Raw genomic sequence first — 15,636 nt, 5'->3', positions numbered from 1 at the left:
ACAGGAACTGTCCTGTGAAATGTCTCCATCTACATGACAAAATGAATCATTACATGGACTGTTTGTCCACAGGGCTTTTTTTTTTTTTTTTTTAAATCCACCTTTTGGAACTTTTAGAGTTTTTAATATGGGATTCTTTTAAGGTTTTTTGTTTGTTTGGTTTTGTTTTTTGCATGGCCGATGGTATTTCATATAAAAACTCCATGTTTAAAAGATGATGTGTCAGGGTTCCTTCAAGAACTTGTGAATAATTTACTTATTGATTGATTGATCGTATTCAATAAGAAACGTGAGGACACTGTATTTTTGTGACTCCTTGGTCCTACAGATCAAAACCAACTCAATACATTGATTTACAATCAATTCTTGCAGAATTAACTGAATCCTAATGACCACTTGCCAAACCGGTAACCTGAACTTAACCTTAGACTGACCATGAAACATATCCTCACCTCAAAATGCATCAGTTGTCTTTATGGGGACTTCCGTTTTTGTCCCCACGGTGGGACAATACCTCATGAACAAATATGGGACTCGTTTACACAGGGACACCATTGGAGCATTTTCGAAAAGTTCCAACTTGTGAGTCGTTTTTAGTGGTTTTGACCACCATTGTCATGTAAACAGACCCCCGAAACACAACAAGAGTTTTAATTTAAAATCCTTGTTTTGTAAACGGGGCCTAATAGTTGTGAAATCGGTTTGAGATTTCAACAGGTGGTTGACATAATCCATTCGCTGTGTATGATTTTTGAGGTAAAGATGGAGCTCAGGTGATGAATTTTTGAGTCAAGACCAACTGAATGAGATCAAGAATACAAGCACCTGGAAGAAGTTTTCATCAGAGGGTGGTGCATCTCACTCCGAGGTTCAGAGATTCTTGCTCGATATCAGCTTGTGAGTATTCCACGCACAACCATCTCTCAGGATTACACAGAATGGTCTCAAATAGAGGAAATATGCCGTGCTAAGCAGTTCTCTGGGGTTTAGTGTTCATGTCAGACGTCAGAGGAGCATGACCTGACTGGTTCAGGTCACGGTACCTCGAATAACCACTCGTTACAGTGAAAGGTCCATTTCTTTGAATACAGTAGTTTGCGGCAGCCGAAGAAGAAGTCTCCATTTCTTAGGATCAGACTTAGGCTGAAACAACATGAGGACATGTTCCCATCCCGCGAGTGTTGCTGGTGGTGTTTCAGTGTGGGAGTTAAAAGATTTTCTCGTGGCCCCTGATTCTCTTCTGTACAACATAGAAGAAGAAATAGCTTCTTTCCATTAAACATGTGTTTCTTACCACAATGGCCAGCAGCTTCTCCCAACATGTGCATGAGATTTGGATCAATATTACTCAATAATTCTGTTAAAGATCAAAAACCTTGAGAATTCATTTAGAAAAAGGAGTTTTTACTTTCTCCGCTGATTATTGTCTTGTGCTGCCGCCGGCCTCGCAGGGGATGCAGAACAGAAACCTCGGACAAGATTAATGAAAGCGCTTCTCCACCAGACAGAATCAGTATGTGCTCACTCCTGTAAACAGTAAATATCAGGATTTAAGCTGTTTTCAGATTGCACCGTTGTCCTTTCTCTTGATTTCTGGTAGCAATGTGCTGAAGTAAATCCGTCAGTGGTTCTCACAGTCAACATGCTAAAAAAAAACCAAAAAAAAAACAAGGCAAGCGTTTCTCAATTAAAAAAAAAAAAGAACAACAGCCAAGTGTCACTTGACTTCTCCGTCTGTCTGAGTCATCCTTCTCAGAAGTGTGTTGGAAATGTGCTGAGATACGAGACGCAGCTGCACCGAAGCCCTGCTCTTACCCATTAACACAAAGCTTCGGTATTTCTGCCGCGTTCCAGATCTTAATTTGAGAAAAACAATGAATAAAAGTACCTCTTTATACACATCTGTTGTACATTTTCCTTAGTTGAAAAAAAATATGCTATATAATGAAATTAAGTGTGTGTTTTGTTCTCCTTTTATATCTATTGCTGTTGCACTTGTGTTGTGGTGGTGGTTCACTTCAAACAGGGACAATCAATAATTCCTTGAAACCCAACTGAAGTTTTGAACAATAAAGAGTCTATTTATGTCATAACAACAGTGTCTGATGTTCTGCAGCACACAGTGGTGTAGTGGTAAAACCTCTCGCCTCCCAATGAGAAGTTCCCCGGTTTAAGTCTGAGTTTGGGGTTTAGATCCAGCAGTACTCCTCCAAGTACTCCGGTTTCCCCCACAGTCAAAAATAAAAAATAATAGCAATCTGAATTCATCTAAAATTCAATCCAATCTCATTACCAAAACAACCAACAGCACCAACTCGTAGCCTAGCATGCTAACTACATCGTTTTCAACCTTTCTGCCGTTTCCATGTAAACGGGTATTAAACGTTGCCGTGTAAACATGAAACTTTTCAGAAATGAAAACACAAAAACAATGCCTTTTCTCCTTCAGAGTCGTGTAAACGGGGCCTAGTATGAGCGGTGTAGCTTTGACGCTAATGCTACTATGCCAGCTTCTTGCATGAAAACAGTGGAACCCAAAAACTTCTCAATGCCAGGGGAGAATACCAAGAGAACACCACAACTGTTGTTTTGCCACATGCACGTTTGTGAATATTTCAAACCTATTGAAACTTAAAGGTAGACTGACTGTCACAGTGTTTGTATTCTGGTTGAGCTCTGCCTTGTTTTCACGTCTTACATTCCCTCAGGATTATTTGACATTGTCTTGGTTTCGGCTTTTAGTTTTGAAGTCCATGTTTGGTATTCAGCCCCGTGTCTTTTAGCTCTTATCCTTGACTGTTATCAGCTGTGGACAAATATGCATCCTCCTCAAGTTTGTTTCAGTTGTTAGTTCATCTCCTTTGCATGACCTTGTTTCTCTTCATTATATTTGTTTACCAGGATTTTGGATTCAGTTTGGACTTTTTCTCCTTTTATTTTTGTCCCTGGTCAAACGTCTGTGTCCTCTGTCCGACTCCGTCACACTCTAACTAACTTTAAAAGCCACTTTATTCTCGATGGGGCGTTTCTCCCAGGACTGATGAGGAACTGAGTGGTGGATTTGTTGTGTTGTTGGAGCCGGGGCTGGCCTTTTCCCGCCCACCCATGCCGTGCTGGTGTAAAATGAAACAGCCCCTTCTGTGCAGGGTGTGAAGGCAAACAGCAGCTTGGAGAGCAGCACAGTTTATGGAGCAGCCGACAGGACTGAGGGGAGGATAAAACTCAGTGAGTAGCTCAAATATTTGACGTTGTCCTGACTTCTCTTTCCCCTCTGCTAGTATGCTATTCCTACTACTGATTTGACTGTGGTTCTCTCCTGATGTGTTATTGTATAATGGACTATTAAAAAAAATAAAAAAAACAGTGATGAGGAATTTCTTATAAGTAAATAAATAATGTAAGATTTGAGTGAACTAAATGTCTCTATTAGAACAATGTAATGTTAGAAAAGTGGTTTATTTTTCCTGTTTTGGAACAAAACACGAGCTAATTAATTGAATGTATACACGTTATTCAGTCTCCACATGTCGTTGTCTTTCATAACTCAAATCCCCTCTGATGTCTAAAACTTTAAGTTTACAGGTTAAATGTAAAGTGGTTGAGCCATGTGGCTGTCTGTCTTTATTCTCATTTTTACATTGGACACGATCCACCGTGCAGGTTTAGATGACTGGAGGACATATAGTAAGACGTATCGGATGCCTGTGAGAAAGATACCAAAGCAGATGTTTGATGTCCTGTCGGGAGGAGAAATCTGACCAGGGGATCTCCAGGGGAAGTTGACAGTTTATACAATCTATGCTCATGTCCTCGACTGCACACACAGAGAGGCAAGAATCAACCCCCCCCCCCGAAATACAAAGGAAGACTGCAGGACAGAGCACAGTGATCGTATAACCATGTGAAGTGGAATTGAAGCACAGTCTTCAACCTTTAATCCTTTGAAACTGAGCCTGCTTTCAGTTTTAGTGCGTTGGCGTAAAGTAGTAGAGCGTCTGGAAAGTGGCAAGCGTGTTGAAGAAATAATGCTACGAGAAATTCGGTATCTGGTTAATTTATACGACTTGTAGTTTGCATATGTAAAAATGATTTTACCGTTGTAACTTCACTGTATTCTCGCAAGATTATTGCATTGCTGTTTGTGAGCATTCAGTCGCCTTCCCCTTTATTTTGGGAAAGTTCACAGATTTCTTTGTTACAAGTAATTTTTCACATTTTTCCATCGGTTCCTGTTTACTATTCATATGTAGCACTGAATCATTCGCAGAGCAAAACATTCAAACATTATCCTTATAGTTGCCCGGTGGCTGTAGTGGAATGATGGCACTGAACCAATATTTACTTATTGGAGTGTTTTATTTGTCTTGCTCTTTGCATACCACATTTATCTTTTGCAAAGCTTCAGTCAGTTATGTCCTCATTGTTGCTCAAGCGGAATGTTTGAAGGTCCATTAAAAAACAAGACACTGTTGCACAGGCGGTGTTAATAACATATGCGCTTTTACTAAGCAAACCTTTTTGTGGAAATTGCCATTTGAAGAATTGCAAAAATGACCTTCATCAATAAATCAACTGAGTGGGAGCGTTACATGTTCTATGTCTGGGGCTTGTAATACCACTTTGGGACACTAGATGATGAATGAGTCATGGTGGAAAGCGACCTCACAACCGTTTCAAAAGCAGAAGAAGAGATTCAGAAATTCTGAATACATTGTGTGGAAATAATTGTTACGTTGAATAAGAAATAAGACATACATTGTACTAGTTGGGTCACATTCCTGTTGGTATTAATGGATTATACTGACGCAGCAGTTCTAGTAGTATCCTGCCCCCTATTGGCTTGGTCTGTAATAAAAGTGCACAAAAAGCATAGCCTAGAATAATGACTAACTCCCCATATGAGGAAGGAATAGTTTGATCAAATCCTCTTGTGTTTTGGGCCAATCAACTGAAATTAGCTCACAAATGAGCTAGCCACAGTCCAGCAAGTCTTTTACAAATCTGTGAAATTCCAGCATCTGGTCTGTCCTCAGCCCAGATGCTGACATCCAACGACAGGAAGATGCATTAAGTAAAGATTACTGAGAATTGGCTTCAAATAGTATCAGTTTTCTGTTTTTGTTGTTTGCCTTGCCATGGCTATAGCATTTTGACAGTGATCACATCGTTACAGGACGAGCCTGTCTCTTTAAGAATGTTCAGTCTTTATAATGTCAACAAAAACGCCAGCACTTCTCCAGATTGAAAGGATCATTACCGGCCAAACAAGACGAGGCTGTAAATATTCAGCATCTTCATTTATGCAGACTTTGATGGAGCAAATGTTAGTAAACGCACGCGTTGTTGGAGAAGCACTATTACGTACATAGAAAAGACTAAGCAGCACAAAAACTGTGGAATTTGACATTAGCGTAGTCTTTCAACCTGAACGTGTTCCAAAAAAATCTATTGACTGAAATTGTAGTATGCATGTGTTGCTTGGGGACGGTCATTTGCAAGCGTTGCAGTCTGGAAATTGTTGGTAAAAAGTGCTAGTTTTTCTTTCTGAACATTCTGAGACGAAGGACAGACTCTGACCCTGATGTAATCCTGAAGCCACATCCAATCAAAATGTGGAGATAATATTTAAATAATAAGTGAATTTAATTATTTTACTTCCGTCTCTGAATGTGAATTGTTTAAATAACAACACATTCTTCTTCGCAGCTTCTTTTGATCAGCATGGACGTCCCCGTGGAGGACGACTACTACTATCATGAAAACGTCAGCTACAACTTTAGCTACGACGACTATCCCGTCTTGTGCGAGAAGGACGACGTCCGCTCCTTCGCCGGCCTCTTCCTTCCTATCGTGTACGCTTTGTGCCTGGTGGTGGGAGTGGCCGGCAACGCTTTAGTCGTGGCTGTCTACGCCTACCACAAACGCCTGAAGAGCCTAACGGATGCCTTCCTCAGCCACCTGGCCATGGCCGACCTGCTCCTGCTCTTCACGCTGCCCTTCTGGGCCGCAGACGCCGCCAGGGGCTGGAAGCTCGGAGCAGCGGTCTGCAAAATCGTGTCGGCATGCTACACGGTGAACTTCACCTGTTGCATGTTGCTGCTGGCGTGTATCAGCCTGGATAGATACTTGGCAGTAGTCAGAGTGCAAAGGGAAGACAGCAGAGGGTGGGTGGGGAAGGCGTTCACCCGGAGACACTGCTGGAAGGTGTGCTTGGCTGTTTGGACCGTAGCGCTCCTTCTCGGATTCCCCGATCTGGTACTCACGGAAGTGAGATGGACATCTAATAGGAACATGTGCCTCACTATCTATCCTCCCTCGATGGCTCGTGGTGGTAAAGCTACGCTGGAGGTGATCGAGGTCCTCCTGGGCTTCCTCCTTCCCTTCCTGGTCATGGTGACCTGTTATTGGAAGGTGGGCCGTACACTGAAGGGTCTCCCCGCCGAGAGCAGAGGGAAGAAGTGGAAAGCTCTGCGCGTTCTTCTTCTAGTAGTCGGCGTTTTCGTGGTCACTCAGCTGCCTTACAACGTGCTGAAGGTCTACCGCGCAATGGATTCAGTCTATGCTTTGGTGACCCACTGCGGGACGAGCAAAGTGCTGGATCAGGCGGCTCAGGTGACCGAATGCCTGGCCCTCACTCACTGCTGTCTCAACCCCATCCTCTACGCCTTCGTGGGCTCCTCTTTCAGGCAGCACATGATGAAAGTCGCCAAGCAGTTTGGAAAGAAGAGAAGGAAGCGGAGGAGGGAAACTACGGCAGAGACGGAAGGGGTGGAGATGTCATTTAATTCCCATAGCGCCTCACAGGAGACAAATTCATTCTCAATATAAGTTACCGTCCATCAGAAACCAGTTTAAACGACTGGATCTCTCTTTTTAGCTTGAGGTCGAAAAAGAGCCACAGCAAGTTTTCACAATAAACACACAAAGTCATTATTCTCCTCATCACCATCTTTTTGCCAAGAATTGCAGTAGAAGTCAGTTATATTTCTGTGTATTAGACATATTAAAGAGCTTAAAACCAGAAATCCTTCAAAGCACAATGTATTTGTGTACAATGTACTTTGCAATGGAGAATTAAACTGATGTAATTGACCTACAAATGATAACATTAATTTTTTCTTACTTTCGTGGTATGGCTGTCAAAGATGAGAACTTAGTCAAATATCACACTTTAACTTGTTTATAGGAATTAGAAAATATTGATTCTTCTCTCTGTATCTCTGGTCCAATAACTAAAACCTGAATATTGTTCTGGTTGACCTGTCGAGAGGTATTTGCTATTCAAGAATAAATGTCAACGATAAGGGGATGTGTTTGCCCGGGGTCAACAGGAAACACAGATGTGTATAACTGTGTATGATCTATGAAAGTTCATATTGTGTCCTGGCCTCTAATGGTAACAGTATTAACAGGACCAAAGACTGATCCCTGAGGAACACCACCAGCACAAATCAGAAAGACATGATTTAAACTGGAGCAGATATCTCCTGAATGGTTAAAATTTCTCCAATTTTGGCGAATAGTTGTCTCAGATGAATTGTTGGTCAAAGTTTACAAACACAAAGATCTCACGTTTCTACCTTTTTTTTTTCGAGGGCACAACCTTCACATATGCTTGCAGGGCACTAGAGGTCAGAATTGTTTTGTGGTTAGTGCGAGTCAGGTAGTGGCCGTAATGTTAGGGCTCATCAGTGCAAGACTTTCACGGCCAGGACTTGGCTGTTAACTTTGTCATGAAGTGCGACTAATCAGATTAATCCTTAAGTTTCACAACAAACCTTTGAAAATGGAAACAACAAAGTCCGATTCAAAGAGTGCTACCCCTGGAAAAACACTCAACCTGTTAAATTAAAAGTTTGTCTGAGTAATGGCATTGGTGTATATCCAATCAACTCGAGCGTTTCTTCATTTACTCTGTCTGACACGGATAGTTTTTGTGTTTCCTGCATTCCTGGGAACATCTGAAAGCCATATTGCTTTCTTATTGTGTGAGCAGAAACAGCTTGAGGTAAGCATTTTATGAAGTTCTACACAGGGTTTTTATAAATGAGGGGCAGCAAAACTCTGAATATGTATCAGCACACTTGGCATCTAGTATTAGCATCATCAGATCCTCAACAACAGTTTAAGGGATTTACATGCATCGCTAAAAAGAACAACCCCCCCCCCCCCACCCCTCCCCTTGTTGTTGGTTTAGTTGTTTCCCAGCTGTTTGAAATCAAGTGAAGGTTCGTGCTTGCAGGTCGTGATCATGCACGCGCTCGCCTGTGTGGAAACTATCTGACTGAATCCTGCCATCTGTTACGAGAGCAAAAAATTCTGATCACTCTGCCCAAAAAAAAAAAAAAAAAAAAAGGCGAGAACGCTTTTTTCCAGGATGTAATCAGCGGAATTATGTGCGATAAACAGTCTGGTTTGTGTTGTTTATCGTGACCAGAAAAGCCTGTTTTATATTAACAAATTCAACAGAGGAAGGTGAGAATTAAACAACAATAAATAACTTTAATGAAAAAAAAGTGCAACCAAAGTGTGATTTCTTATAAAAAAAAAAAAAAACTGACATAATTTGAGATCACAAATATGTCAAACTCAATTAAATTATTAACATTTAAGGCAGTCAACAAGCCAGAGTATCAACAAACAAGGTACAATTTTCTCTTAAATTAAATCAAACATAAAATTGACTGAAATATACATTTAAAAAATAAATAAATGTCCGGTGAAACTTTCAGGCCCAAACTGTCTGTTTAACAATAATTTAGACAACAAGCAAACATTCACCAGTTAAACACTCGTAAACTAGTAAACCCTGAACGCAACCATCAATACTGTTTTTTTTTTTTTTAAAGAGCCAACACTGTACTGATTTTTTCCGCGTTCAGTAATGGAGGAGTTGCATGTTTAACTCGTCGAACAGTTCGTCGCTGTCGTCCAGGTTGTAGCTGTAGTCTGTATCTGGAGCAAAGAATCCACAACACACATTTTAAGACATCTAACAGAAACACTTTTCATATTCCTGCTAAGCTTTACAAGATAGATAACATTTGGTTTGATTTTAATATATATTTTTTTAAGTTATTTCTTTAAATTCACAACAACCCGCGATCAATTATCAGTACCTATATGAACTGTATTAACCAAAAACATGCTTATATACCATAAAAACGTATTATCTCTAGTTTTGTAGTCTCCAAGGAAAACAACAAATAGACTGAAATGTCAGTTTAGTGATAACCTTCCAAATGAAAGTCAGAGAGAAAGGTTCAACCGGGCTACTGTAAAGCATGGTGACGGTATCATCATGCTGTGAGGCTGCTGGAACCAAACACAACTTTGTTTGTTTTTTTTTACACTGAATGATTTAAGTGTACACAGATGCAAGAGAAAGTTGCTTTGTTTTAGAACAGAACCGTTTCAAATGGATTTTTCAAAAAAAAAAAACAACACTCAAAACAATGTAATTAACATGTTGGGCCACTAGTTGCTGCTGTTGTTTGTTTTTGTAATGAAACTATGAGAAGAAGAAGAAGAAGAAGAAGTAGAACGATTTACTACGGCCGTGCGCATGCGCAGCAGCAGCGTTTCCGAAAAGTTGCGTCTTCTGTTGTCTCCACAGAGACTGAGCCCAAGTGCTTTCAAAAAGTTGCGTGTTCCCCGTTTCCATGGAGAGGTTTAAAAAACAACAACAAAAAAGGCCTTTTCAGTGGCTCCAAGCACTGTTGTATAAACGGAAACCCAAAATGTAACAAAGGTTTTGTGTCTTCACTTGACAACAGGGCCTCGGATTAAACATTTTCATTCATCGTTTCATAAATATTTAACATCTGTGACGACATTTCCTGGGAAATCTTTTACTGCTGAGCTATAATGTGATCCTATATGATAGATCTTAACTATTTTCAAGCACTATCCAGTTATAATGTAGTAGTAATGGTTATACATAACCACATTTGAAGTTTCTAAATATAACAAAACTCTTCATCTCAAACAGCATCATGTGTAAATGAGGATGTTTTTGCTCCTGACAGTAACACTGACACCTAATATTAGAGTCTGACGCTTCTTCTGAAACAGAGATAATTCTTACCATCAGCAGACAGGAATTCATCCTTCAGGTTCACAGCTTCTGAGAAGGTGAGGAAAACCATACTTTACGTTCTGTGGTCCGCTTAAAGATTCACGTTGATGGACCACGTGTGTGTTTACCTGCATGCGTCTCGCCGTCCTGGAGGTTCATCTGCTCTGCGGCGGCGCCGAACTTCAGCAGGCCGCTCACGCCCAGCAGAGACGGCAGCTCGGAACAGTCCGGATCCATCTGCTGCTGGCTCTCCAGCGCGACTGCAGACAAGAAGGACGGACGTGTAACGACCCAGAAAGAACGTAGCGGGGGTTTAAAAGTGTCTATTAAAAAAAAAAATTTGAAAATAAAAATTGAAAACTGCAAACAGCTTTATTCACCACGGTGGGAGCGTATTTACCAGCTAGTAGCCTGGATTCTGTTCATTTCATTACGTTTCTTTTCAGTAAAGGGTTAAAAGGGAACATTTCCAGAGTGTATTTGTGGAGCTCTATACTAAGAAAGGTCAAATGTTGCAGTGAGTGTTACTTATAAGCTATTATTTTACTAGTGAGGCCCAATTGAATTCTAATGGAGCTGCTGAAGTCACAACCTGCAGCGAGTTAGCCTAGCTTAGCATGAGTCACTCATTGAAAAAGCTACGGCATAAACAGGAAGGATGTTTTTATTTCCACTTGGACCAACAGAGTAACTCTGAGTCATCCCTTCCTTAGAAACACAAAGTGGAACAGGAAGTCTTCACCATGAAGAGAGATGTCATGTCCTTTCATTCTCACGATTTGTCCACAGACGCTGCCGCGGCGGGTCGACCTCCGTTTGACTGCGTGTCTCTACGGTCCAGAGGAGGAAGTTCTTGTTGTGGACTTAAAGACACCACTTACAAGTCATATAGAACTATTAAAGAGGAAAACTGATGTTTTATTGGGGATGAAACACAACTTATTTTAGAATAATAGCTGCGATTTTCTCCATTTCCCATCATATTGTAGCTGGAACTTTGATTCATTTGTGGGACTTTCCCCCCCAAAAGATCAATGAAGTAAAAAATCTATTAGAATCAGACGAAGTGGCAAAGAGATGTTTTGTAAATTCAGATATAAAGTGAGAAACAGTTGAGGGACTGATGCTACTATGCTAACCCAAAGCTAATCAACTCAAAATGTGCATTTTAGCATGTTAGCATCGCTGCTAATCAAAGCTAAACTCGGGCGGCTTGAGGCTCTTTACCCAGCAGCTCATCGGGAGGCGAGAGCGAGAGCAGCTCGTCGCTCTCAGAGAGCGCCACCTGCTGTGAGGAGCCGAGGGACTCCTGGCTGCTGTTGTAGGTGCTGGAGGAGCAGCAAGCGGCTGCGGGGAGCGGGGGGAGGCGGGGGCTGAGCGGGTCGGGCGGGACAGTGAACGCCGCGGAGAGCTGGCTGTCCGAGTCGGTGCTGTGGTGCGTGATGTGGATGGGAGCCGAGAGGCTGCGCAGCTTCATCTGGAACTTCATCAGATCATCCTCCACCTTTAAACAAGAACAGCACGGAACACCTCGTCAGCATTATTTCAGTATTACGTGTATTCAGAGCTTATTGAAGTCTGTTACAATATGAGGCACTTTGGTCGGGATGTTAGCATTTAGCATGCTAGCATTATATTTTCTAACTCAATAAGCGTATATCGAACTTTTTTACATTTCTTTTTTTTTTTTTACATTCAAAACTCTGGTTTAGCGAGACATCGTTCCACATCCCCCAGTGCCAGTTTAAAACTGCGGCCTACTGGAGTCACTACGCCGCTCCGCCCCCCCGCCCCCCCGCCCCCCCGCTAGTTTTTGCAGCAGCGTTTGGAGGCGTATGAGCCCGGCGTGCCGTCTGGGTACCGTGTTGAATGAGGCCAGCAGCTGCGTCCCTTCGAGAGCCTCGATGGTGAGGACGGTGTACGGGCTGAACGCGTCGCAGATGTCCTCGTGCGTTACAAAGCTGCGGGTGGTGGAGTGTTGAGGAAACAAGACACGATAAAACAGCAGCGAGAAGACTCGCGATCCGTCTCTACAGAGTTTGATCAAAAAAGTCTTGATGAATATAGAAACAAAGGATATGACTTGTTGGTGGGGTCGCGTCTGAAGCAGTCGATGTCGTCCTGCACCGTGGCCATCTGCTCGTCCAGGTTTCGCTCCTGAGCTTCCAGATCGCCGAGTTGGCCTTTTAAAATCTTTAACTGCTGCAGCGCCTCTGGAGACTGGCTGCCTTGGCTCACCCCCCTGGAGAGGACAAACACTTTCGTATCGCTTTCAGATTTTTGTTCCACAAAAGTTTTGCGTCGGCAACGTTTTGAAAACAACGTCTATTTTTACGGAAACGGCAGAAACGCTGAAAACATATTTAGGCATGCCGGGGCGTGAATTAGCGCTGTGGTTTGTTGCGGACGATAAAGTTGGTTATTCCAGTCGAGTATGAAGTATAAAACTACCAAGTCCCAGGACAACATGGACTGGGAATCATGACACTCTGGAAGCTACCATTGTTGGTATTGTCAATCTACTCATGCATGACCAAACGACTGTAACTATTTACTATGGCCGTGGTGCGCATGCATAGTACTAGTAGTAGTAGTAGTAGTAGTTGTAGCGTTCCAGAAAAGTTCTCCCATTTTCAGGAAGTTGGGAGTGTTTTCAAAAAGTTGTGTTTTCCTTCATTTACATGGAGTACATCTTGAGAGCAATTTTTAAAAAGTGGCGCTTACAGCATTCAGAGCACCGTTGTCGTGTTCACAGACACTCAAAACGCAACAAGGGTTTTTACTTGAAAACGTTGTGTAAACAGGGCCTTAGTAGATCTTTATTTACTGTAGACTGCAACAAATCTTAATTTTAATTTATCACCCAAAAAATTCACAATCAAAACAACCTTTCTTCTCGATCATTTTAAAGAAAAAAAAAAAACCCTGCTGGGAAAATGCATCCACGCCTCCCCCGCAACCCCCTCAGGTGTGTCCAGGTACGGTTACATGTAGTGAGTCATTTTACCTCCACTGGATGAGGTTTTTGCTCTTCTTCTGGATCAGCCCAACACCTTCGAGGACGTTGAGGATGTCGTAGATCCTCCTCTTCTGCTTCGTATTCATGACCAAGATGTCGGCGGCCTGTTGGCGCAGACGTCCCAAACTCAACATGAAGACGATCCACTGACAAATTGGAGGAGGAGGAGAAAGAGGGGGAGGAGCCTGCTGTGTAAACATTACCCAGCTTTGGCGCGCAGTTGGAGAGGGAAAACTCTTGATTATAGGCAGTGAAATAAAAGGAGGGTTGGGCGGAGATGTCAAAGGTGGTACAAAGAAAAGGATTTCAAACATAATCTCCCTACTAACTGAGTATTTCTTGGGTAGACAATCCGTTAAGAATAAGGGACAGAATGAAGCTAAAAGTGTCTCACGATGAGCTTTTCAGTGCAGGATATACGATACACACGTGATTGTAAAGACATGCAGAAGACGCGAAGAAGCAAGAACGACTCGGACGGACAAGCTGTAATCTTAACAGTAAACAAAAGAAGTGAATCGGTGGAGAAAAATTAGGCCTGTATGATATATCTCAAATGCTATGATTTTTTCTGTAATGAAACCACACACACACACACACACACACACACACACACACACACACACACACACACACACACACACACACACACACACACACACACACACACACACACACACACACACACACACACACACACACACACACACACACACACACACACACACAATATGCAGAAGAACTTTTTACTCCGGACCTGGTGCGCATGTGAAGTAGCAGCATTTACGCTGTTTACACGGAGATGGAATTGAAGCATTTTCAAAAAGTCTCACCTTGGAAGCCGTTGTCAAAAGTTGCGCATTCAGGGGATCCGAGCAGCAAAAACAAAAGGAAATTTGTGCTTTTTCTCTTGAAAGCATTGTCGTGTAAACGGAGCCTTGAGCAATTCTGTGGATATGTTTGCAGGATAGTCAACTATGATAATAACAAGTTTGCCTTTAACTTTAGTTTATTCATTCAAAAAAGAAAAAGAAAGAAAAGAAATCCTTATCTGTATGGGTCTCGTATGTTTTTATGTGTTTTATAAAAAGGGCATTTGAAAGTGTCTATAAACACGTCTACTGTTTGTAGGTCGTCATATTCAGACGTTTTCTTCAATCCACTCTAGTTAATACATTACGTAGTGGGATAGTGATACTAAATAGCATGTGACCAACATGTTCCAGAAATCCAATCACAATTCAGCCAATTTGACTTCAGAATAGTGATATTTTTGTGAGTTCTGGTTTGCAAAATGCTTTACAACTTATTTTATCATGTATAGAAGGCACATAAAGGTGTTTACACTGATCTTTTAAGCAGTTTTAATGAATATCCCAAGAAATCTAATCTAAATTTTGCTTTTTGAAAACGATGTCCGAAACAATGTAGTTAGAATGCCAGGCCACGAGTTGGCGCTGTTTTTTTTTCTCTCGCATTAAACCTCATACATTATCGAGATTAGAACTGAGAACAATACTCTATAAATATTAACAATGGTGAGTACACAGACATTTATATGGACAACAAAGTTGGGTAACTATTAGGAGTGACTCTTAACGATAAAACGACCAAGTCCTAGGAGAATGTGGACTTGGAGTCATGATACTCTGGAGGCCGACATTGTTATTATCACCCATCTACTCTCGCAGAGGAACTATTTACTATGGCCGGGGTGAGCATGGACAGTCGCAACGTTTTCCAAGTAATCTACCTTGGGAGTCGCTTTCAAAAAGTTGCGTTTTCAGTGGCCCAGAGCCCCATTGTGTTGTAAACAAACACCCAAAATGCAAAGAAAGTTTTTTTTAGTTGTCACTTGAAAACATTGCTGTGTAATCGGACTCTAGACATATGTATTTAAGACTTTATTATCTTCACATCCAGTAGGTGCAGGCTATTAATGAAATGAAAAGATAAAAAGTACCGGCAATGTAAATATCTGTGCAGGTGGTATCGGGAGTGTTGGAATTTTGGTATCGATCCGCTGAACTTTAATGGCGACTCACTCGCCAGTGATTGAACTGACTAAACAGAGCTCGCCGACCCGCCCCCGTCCCCGTCCCGTCTGCTGGGGCCGTAGAAAGTAAAACTAAACCGTCTTCCCCAACTTCGTCTGCATTCACTCACAACTTTCAGGTCCAGGACGCCATCTTCAGCTTCTTTGAGCAGACGGACGAACTTCATGGTGAGAAAACTCAAACTTTTCTGGCGTCTGCTCGGTGTGGGGGGGACGGTCTTCCTGGCGTCACGCTCCATCCTCTGGTAGTTCAAGGAATGAAAACTAACAAACAAAAAAAATCCCAACAAACTCTTCTGGGACTTTCGTGTTTTGAGGACTTGTTTAGACGGGTAAAGTTCTCCGTTCGCTCCGCGGAACAGCGGCACCTGAGAGCCTTTTAAAGCGAGACGGCGGGCAGATCCCCGGTTGCCATGGTAACCACTGTGCTGCTATTGCCGTGGCCCCGCCTCCTTCGGATATGACCACGCCCCTTATACGAGT

At 42.1% G+C, this 15,636-nt stretch overlaps 2 protein-coding genes across 2 annotated transcripts; one reads left to right on the top strand and one right to left on the bottom strand.

The window, feature by feature from the left end:
* Positions 1 to 3,138: 3,138 nt before the first annotated feature.
* On the top strand, positions 3,139 to 8,334 carry ackr4a (atypical chemokine receptor 4a). The gene is made up of 2 exons (XM_080480197.1): positions 3,139 to 3,225; positions 5,707 to 8,334. The coding sequence occupies exon 2, from the start codon at positions 5,722 to 5,724 to the stop codon at positions 6,826 to 6,828; it is 1,107 nt and encodes a 368-aa protein (XP_080336323.1). The 5' UTR covers positions 3,139 to 3,225; positions 5,707 to 5,721; the 3' UTR covers positions 6,829 to 8,334.
* Positions 8,335 to 10,726: 2,392 nt separating this feature from the next.
* Positions 10,727 to 15,574, bottom strand: LOC308113299 (transcription factor E2F5-like). Its single transcript, XM_080469479.1, has 5 exons — positions 15,264 to 15,574; positions 13,086 to 13,201; positions 12,162 to 12,320; positions 11,940 to 12,039; positions 10,727 to 11,582 (listed from the first exon to the last, which is right to left on the bottom strand). Exons 1-5 carry the CDS (start codon positions 15,390 to 15,392, stop codon positions 11,277 to 11,279), a joined length of 810 nt encoding a protein of 269 aa, XP_080325605.1. The 5' UTR covers positions 15,393 to 15,574; the 3' UTR covers positions 10,727 to 11,276.
* Between the last annotated feature and the right edge of the window lie 62 nt (positions 15,575 to 15,636).

The sequence above is a fragment of the Lipophrys pholis genome (genome assembly GCF_963383615.2).
Source record: "Lipophrys pholis genome assembly, chromosome: 1".
In the NCBI taxonomy this organism is placed as follows: Eukaryota; Metazoa; Chordata; class Actinopteri; order Blenniiformes; family Blenniidae; genus Lipophrys; species Lipophrys pholis.
The sequence above is the reverse complement of the archived record's forward strand: the minus strand, read 5'-3'. Positions and strand labels throughout refer to the sequence as shown.